At 47.2% G+C, this 7,384-nt stretch overlaps 1 protein-coding gene across 1 annotated transcript; it reads right to left on the minus strand.

Moving 5' to 3' along the window:
* Positions 1-632: 632 nt before the first annotated feature.
* TNP1 (transition protein 1) lies at positions 633-1,216 on the minus strand. The gene is made up of 2 exons (XM_003991129.6): positions 1,039-1,216; positions 633-831 (listed from the first exon to the last, which is right to left on the minus strand). The coding sequence occupies exons 1-2, from the start codon at positions 1,175-1,177 to the stop codon at positions 803-805; spliced, it is 168 nt and encodes a 55-aa protein (XP_003991178.2). The 5' UTR covers positions 1,178-1,216; the 3' UTR covers positions 633-802.
* Between the last annotated feature and the right edge of the window lie 6,168 nt (positions 1,217-7,384).

Below are 7,384 nucleotides of genomic sequence, written 5' to 3' on the forward strand. Positions count from 1 at the left end.
CTCATGGCTCTTCTCATTCCTTCTATCCTTTCCTGGTGGCTTGGTTTCAATAGGAACTTCAGTTCCACCCTGTGTCACCCTGGCGCTGTCTTCCAACAGGAGGCATTCGTCAAGAAAATATCGCCTAGGAAAGGTCAAGGAAATATCCCCTTCCGAGGGGGATGGGTGGATACTGAGGTGTCGCCTCCATGGCTAGAGATAGAAAAGGTCAAGGTAGAGTTGACATTCGTATTGCCTGAACGCCATAGGCTCTGCCCAGGGTGTCTCCCCATCCCTAACAGCCTGCTGGTCCTGCCCGTTAGCCCACATAATCAGATAAATTAGCATGGAGAATTCTGTATCCACTCCTGGGACCAGTCTTTTAGCTTTAGTTTAGCCCATGGTTTGGGGTTGTGCTAAAACCAGAACGGTCTCAGAAATAGCGGTCATCAGTGCCAGTCTCCAGGTTCTAGCTCCTTCTCAACACCTGAATACTGTGATGGTGCCCCGCCAGTGCTGAGGCCCACGGACAGAGTCAAGGACAAACTACGGTGATAGATTCCAAGTTATGTCGGACGGTTTCACACCTGCCAATTCTTTCCCAAGTCTGCCCAAGCCCATTTTCCAGCCAAAAGATCAAAAGGAAACCTTTCCAACTTTTCAAAGTTTTATTGAGATGTTGAGGAGAAACTGCCAACATATACATTCCTCATTTCGTCACGATTGGCATTTTACCCACACGATAGGTTCTTCTCTGGCTGTCGTCCTCTCGTCGCTGCCTGGCATTGTGTGAAGTCCACCAGGACAGAGCCCGCGGGTGGCATCACAAGTGGGAGCGGTAATGGCGATTGGCTGGAAGGGAAGGACAGGTTTACAACAGGGACCCCAGTTAGGACACCCCCATTCGTCCTCTTCCCGCCTCAGTGCCTGGAACGGGGCTGGAAATGAAATTCTCAGGCTGAGATTCTGGGTCCTGGAAAAGCTAACTGGATCCAAGACGGAGGGCCCGTGGGGCAAGTCCCTCCTGTTTGATCACTCCCTTGCTTCTCCCTTACTCACAGTCATCTCCCCGTTTTCTACTCTTCAGACTGCCCTTCCGGTATTTTCTTTTGCTGCCCCCTCTCTTGACTCCCTTGTGAGGAGCTCGGTTCTTGCCCCTCCTCATGCCATGACTCTTGAATTTGCGGCCGGTCGACATTGTAACTTTTGCCAAAATGAGGGGCTTTGCAGGGCCCGGAGGCCAGGGGTCTGGGTATTTAAGGCCTTAGCCATTGTGACCCTGAAGGGGTGTGGCTTGACAGGTGGGTGGGGCTCCCCTGTGATGTCCCTGGCCTTTGTTACACTTCGGTCATACATGAGAAATAAGGTGGCCCCTCTGAGGCAGCTCTAGACTGTCCTCAATGTTGAGGCCTTTATTTCCATTAAATAAGGTTTCCCAGACAGGCATCATTGAGCAACTAAGTTTCAGCTCTGTGCCAGGCATCTGGGGAGTACAAGAGACCATTAAAATAGGTATTTCCTGGAGGCGCCTGGGTGGCTCAGTCTGTTGAGCTCCTACTACTCTTGATTGAGACGCAGGTCACAATCTGACTGACCATTTGTGAGTTGGAGTCCTGTGTGGGGCTCTGTGCTGGCAGCCTGCTTGGGATTCTCTCTCTCCCTTTCTCTCTGCTCCTGGTGCTCTCTCTCTCAAAAATAAATCAATAACCCTAAAAAAAATCGGCATCTCCTGCCAGTAGGAATTTAATGGCTGTTGAGCGTGTGCACATGCATGTGTGTTTAAGTCTCTCGCAGCACTGGAACATCACAAATGTATTTCCGTAAGGACGTGACTCCGGGAAACCCAATTCAACATGAGCAAAATATAAATACTCCTCTTTCTTCTAACTGTGACACTATGGGCTGAGTACTTTTGTAGGACTGTCCTGTACATTGTAGGATGTCTGGCAGCATTCTTGGCCTCAACCCGTAGATGCCAGCAGCAGCGGTGACAACCAAAAATATTTCCAAAACATTGCCTCGGGGGGAGGGGCACAACCACCCTGTGTGCAGAAGCATTGGCTTAGCCATTTCAGAAAATTCAGTCATCAAATATTTGTGATCAGATAGTATGTAAGATGGTTATGGATAAAACCAGACAGACTCTGTTTTCATGGTGGCTTTCAGCCTCATCAGGGAGAAAGCCATCAGAAATCTGCACAAATCAGTAAATAATTACTTCCCAGCATGGTGCAGGATAATTACATCAGACACGGTGGAGGATGTGGTTGGAGAGAGAGGCAGAGGCCAGACTAGGCTCCAGTGCATTGGGAAGCCACGGAAAAATGTTTAAGAGGGTAATGTGAGATTAGAGGCTGCTGGGTAGAGGCTGGATTGGTGGGGAGGTAGAGTGACTAGAGGTCACACAATAGTAATGGTTCAGGAGAGAGAAATACTTGATGCTCAGGCCTGGGCCAGAAAGGGTGCTGATCAGGATGTATAGATGTAGACAGGAGATACAGACTTGGTGATGGATGGATTGGCTTTGGTTGGTGAGAGCAGAGGGTGTAGAAGGTGTGGCTTTTGTTTCTGTGTAATACTTCGACCTGGATGCTGGTGCCACTCACTGGGCTAAAGGCCAGGCATGGGGGTGGTGATCATCATGCATTTTGGTCTAAAACTTTTTCAGAGTTGAGGTGCCTTTGACATCTCCAAATAGAGATACTGCATGATTGCTGGGTACCTGGGTGTGGAGCTCCAAGTAGAAGTGGGAGCTGGGGACGTCCCCTGTCCCCAGCTTCCCCAGTAACGGATTCAACATCCAACCTTTTCTTCTTTGTCCTTCATACCTTATACTCATTCAGTCCCTTGGAAAAACATTTCGATGGAACTTGATCATTATTTTCTCTCTCTCTCCCTCCTTCTCTTTCCCCTGCCACCATCTCATTCAAGAACCAAACACCCTGCATGCAGCAAGTTCTTAGCAAAAGTTGGGTGCATAGAAAAGAGAACTCGTTCAAGTTCCATTCTCTATATTTCTGATGTCTATAGAGACAAAATGACAAGTCATGTTTTGAAACCCAGAGTCCTTGAAAAGCCATTATAAGTGACACTTTCCATTATCCTGTTTCCAGACGGGTTCTGTTGGAGTCTTTGATTTGTTCAAAGGGGGAGGAGCTTCAGGAAACAGGACCCAGCCTTCCCTTTTTGTATCTTGGAACTTTCTTATATACCTCAGCCTAGTTCCTTTTACAAGCAGGCTCCATGAAAGCAGTTTAAAAATTGCGTTCGTTCCTATCTGTTCCCAAGGCCTTGAACAGTCCTGCCACAGAGCGGGAGCCCAATAAGCATTTGGGAAGCATTTGTGGAATAAACTAAAAGTCCTTCTGTTTTTCTGACTATCTGATTCCTCCCCATTTTGTCCCACCTCTCCAGGGAAGGCTTCCCCAACTTTTCAAATTCATTGTTTTTCGGAATTTGTCCGAAGCCCGTGGTCCTTTAATACTGTTCTCAAAGTCAACCAAAGCTAGGTGTGTGATACCCTGTTCTGTTTCCCACATTGCTATGTGGTGTGTGTGAGTCTGATCTCAAGAGGAGGCCGAGTGTCTCAGTTCTGGTCCTGACTGTTTCATAAATGTCACTTCTCTGGACTTCAGCTCCTTTGTTTTTGTAAACAAGCTGGTTGGGTTAGGTGATCCCTGATGTTATCTGACTTTTACAGTAGGCTTCTTGTAGTCAGAGGCTTTGTTTTTTTTTTTTTTTTTATTTCTACTGCATTTCTCATGGGCACTGGCGCAGTCCACAGTAGGTGATCAATAAACATTTATTCATTCTTGCTACTTGGGGATTATGAGGACAGACAGTAAGACACAGAGTGACTCTGAATACCACATAGGAGCATTTCTAGATGGGGAAGGGTGAAAAAAACATTGTTTCCATCATAGGCCCTGTTGCTCCTGAGGCTGCTTGCTGGCTAAAGCATTGGCAGGGGAACTGGCCTCCTGAGTTGGAATGACATTTTCTGGATGGTCCTGGAGACTGGATAGTATTTCTGTACCCAACACCCCCCCCCCAAACTCTCAAGTCCATCCCATCCCCAAAGACCTACTCTGCCAAGGGGAAGCTGAGATCACAGAGAATAAGGCAGCCAGGCTTGGGAACTGATGAAGAAACCAACAGAGTCCCCTTTGCATAGGGTTAAGGAGAAGTTCTGATTTCAGAAACTCAATGCTGAGAACTCCAGCGGCGGAAAGCCCTGTGTGGGGGGAGGTGCTCACAGGCCTGTCCCGTGTGGGGCTGGGGGTGTTTGGGTTGGCTTCTGGATCAGACCTCCTGGAGTGAGGACAGAGCACAGCTGAGCATTGGGCATTGCTGCCTGTCTCTGTTTCTCTTTCCATTTCAGCCCCAGTGTTGCTTAAGCCAAGGGCAATTTAGATAGAGCACAGTGAGTTCACTCCTGACACTTGGTAGACCTGAAGCCAACCTTTTTTTTTTTTGAGAACTGTTAATTCAGTCTGCTGAGTGTCTCCTTATCTGTAATTTACTCTTTGTCCCTTTTTCTTTCTTTCTTTCTTTCTTTCTTTCTTTCTTTCTTTCTTTCTTCCTTTTCTTCTTCTTCTTCTTCTTCTTCTTCTTCTTCTTCTTCTTCAGATGAAGAAACTGGGGCACAGAGTGGTTACATGAATCCCTTCAAATAACCCAGAGATCCCAATGAAACTATTTCCTCCATACTTTGGCTTCCCTGGTGGGTCTTAATTTTGTTTCTCTTCATGAAAGGGAATGGATGCTTTCTGATTGCTAAGGGGACATGGAGAGAGAACCGAATTCTTTGTCCTTTCAGAAGAGGAGCTATCAGCTCCCTCTCTCTAGGGCTGAGTGTTAGCTTGTCTGAAGACAGGTGGATAAACAGAATAGTGTCTTTATCTCGTAGAAGGATGGCCAAAGTGGTGCTAGCACTCCCAATGGCCCCTCTCTTAGGTTAGGGAGGGGCAGGCTTTGGGCATCACTGTTTCAGACGTCAGGCCTCTAGTGGGGCCCCATCTCACCTCTCCCGCTCAAACTTACTCCATGAGTTTTCCTGGCTAGCCCAAGAGATGCCTTCCCAGGGATAGATCTTCCCGGCAGGCTGGGAATTGGGGCTTATGAAGAAGAAACATGGAAAAGTTGCTGACAGTCCTTACAAATGTTGATGACTCAGTCCAAATCCCTCTCTAAAACCTGAGTCTCTCCAGATGTTGACCTCAGCAGGGAAGTGGGGACCTTCTACCCTGTTCACATGCACACCCTGTCTTCTTTGCTCTTGCAGCTGCTGCTGTTTGGGCAGGCGAAGGGGGCTCAGGCAGGCCATGGGATGGGAAATCTGCCGAGAGAGGGGTCTCACCAGGGGCAGAGGTCTCTGAGCTCAGGACTTGTCTCAGGTCTCCGGTAGGGAATAAAGAGAAACCAGGGCCCAAGACCAAAGAAGGAGGGAACTCAACTCCGTTCGCCTCTTTCCATCCAGTTCTGGGAAACAAGGGAGCATCACGGTTTGGATGATGTCTGGGTTCTGCCTGAAGATGTGTTGGGATTCTTTCCCATTTATCCTCCAGGCTCCTTTCCCATCTTTTTTGATTGCTTTCCCAAAACTGTTTCTCCATAAACAATTTCTATTTTCCAAGAAGAGAGAGATTGGGCTGCTAAAAGGCGGGAGACACAAGAGCGGTGGCCCTGGGTGGTTCCTCAGGAGTCACCTGGACCCCTTCTTTTAGAAGCCAAAAGGCTTGTCCAAGGGCTGCACCCTCGTGGTGCAAGAGCCATGGCTGAACCCAAGATTGCTGATTCCCAGGACAAAGACTTTCCACTGCTCCACACTGCCTTCCCTGCTTGACTTAAAAGTAGATCTGGTCTCCACTCTCCACTGTATTTGCCTTTTCTTTCTTACATGTGCTTCTAGGATCACAGTGAGGGAATCTAATACTGAAGGAAGATGGAGAACCGGGGGGAAATAGTTCTTAGAGGCAGGGTGTGAATTTGGAGGTCTTCTGCACAAATATAAATTCTCATTTGGAGAGAACTCCAAGTTTTATTTTTGTTGTTATTTTCGGACTTAATGAAAAGTTACTTGAATATGTCAATTCCTCTCGTAACTATTAACAATAAGGCCACATGGTGTAATATCATACAAAGTAGATCCAAATTTTATGCTTCAGAAACTTCCGAATAATGTTTTCACATTAACTACTCCCCTGACCCCACTGACTATAACCCTGTCTATAACATCGTGAAGAAGATGCTGTCCCTTGCTGGAATTCACTGGGGGCACAGTTCCCTTCAGCCATAAGACGAAAACAGGGCTGTGTCCTCTGAATAGAAAGAGGGGTGTTATGGTATGAAAATATCACACATATTCAATCATTTGGCTTCATGTGGTCTTTAGGAACAAATGTGTTTTATCCATCTACCAACTGAGAGTAAGGAACTTTGAGTTGGTAGGGTTGCTAGAGAACAGTTTCATAATAAATAGGTCTGGGGATGAAGGGTAACTTGGCCAAAGTCACGAATTATGGGCAAACTTAGATCTCAAGCCCAGATCTCCCCATCTCCAGTCTAGGCTTATTGCCACTGTGCCTTGAGGCACTACTATTGAGATTTCTGGCCTCTCTCCTTTTTTTTTTTTTTTCCTGTGCCCTTTCTCTGCTTTTCTCTTCACCCTTCATGTTCCGAGAGCGACATTCCAGGAAACTTTTCCCTCTTGATATCATCCCACCTGCCAAGTACAATCATGTCACTGAGTTTGAGGACACCTGCCCTGTGAGGGGGAGAAGAGTTGCCACCAAAAGGGGCCAAGGACCGGAGTGACAGACTGTTGCCACCCTCAAGGGTCAATGCCTTTGTAATTGATTGCAAGGCATTGTGACCAACATGCCAATAGGGTCCATTGGTCAGAGGAGACTCCCCGTGTATCTGGAGTATTTTTAGCATAAATGCCTCATAGCTCCACTGACCAAGGTGAGGTCAAGAGAGAATATCGCACTCCAATTATATCTCTTCGGCCTGCTCTGATGAAATTCCACTTCCAGCTCTTAGTGGTGAGCAGAGAGGGTAAAGAGGAGGAGAGATGCTGGAGGAGCCATTTTACTGTCAAGAAGGCTTGCTCGACAGTCTTGTTGCCTGTTTGGCTCCCACATTGTTCTTTTGAGCAGAATTCCCACATTTTGAAGAGTAGATTCAGCTCTATTTACACTAACGAAGGGGAACAAAGCAATTCCTTCAAAATCCTGGAATTCTGTAGTCCAAAGCACAGAGATTTGGTGACACTTTGCCCCTCACACTCCCTATGCTGGGACAGCAGGGGTGACTGCCTAGTGAAATCTTCAGAACAAAGCCTTTGTTTTTTAGTAATAACCCCCTTCTCCCCGCCCCCCCAAAAGACCCAGATTCTTCTGAG

The sequence above is a fragment of the Felis catus genome, chromosome C1 (assembly GCF_018350175.1).
Source record: "Felis catus isolate Fca126 chromosome C1, F.catus_Fca126_mat1.0, whole genome shotgun sequence".
Taxonomy (NCBI): Eukaryota; Metazoa; Chordata; class Mammalia; order Carnivora; family Felidae; genus Felis; species Felis catus.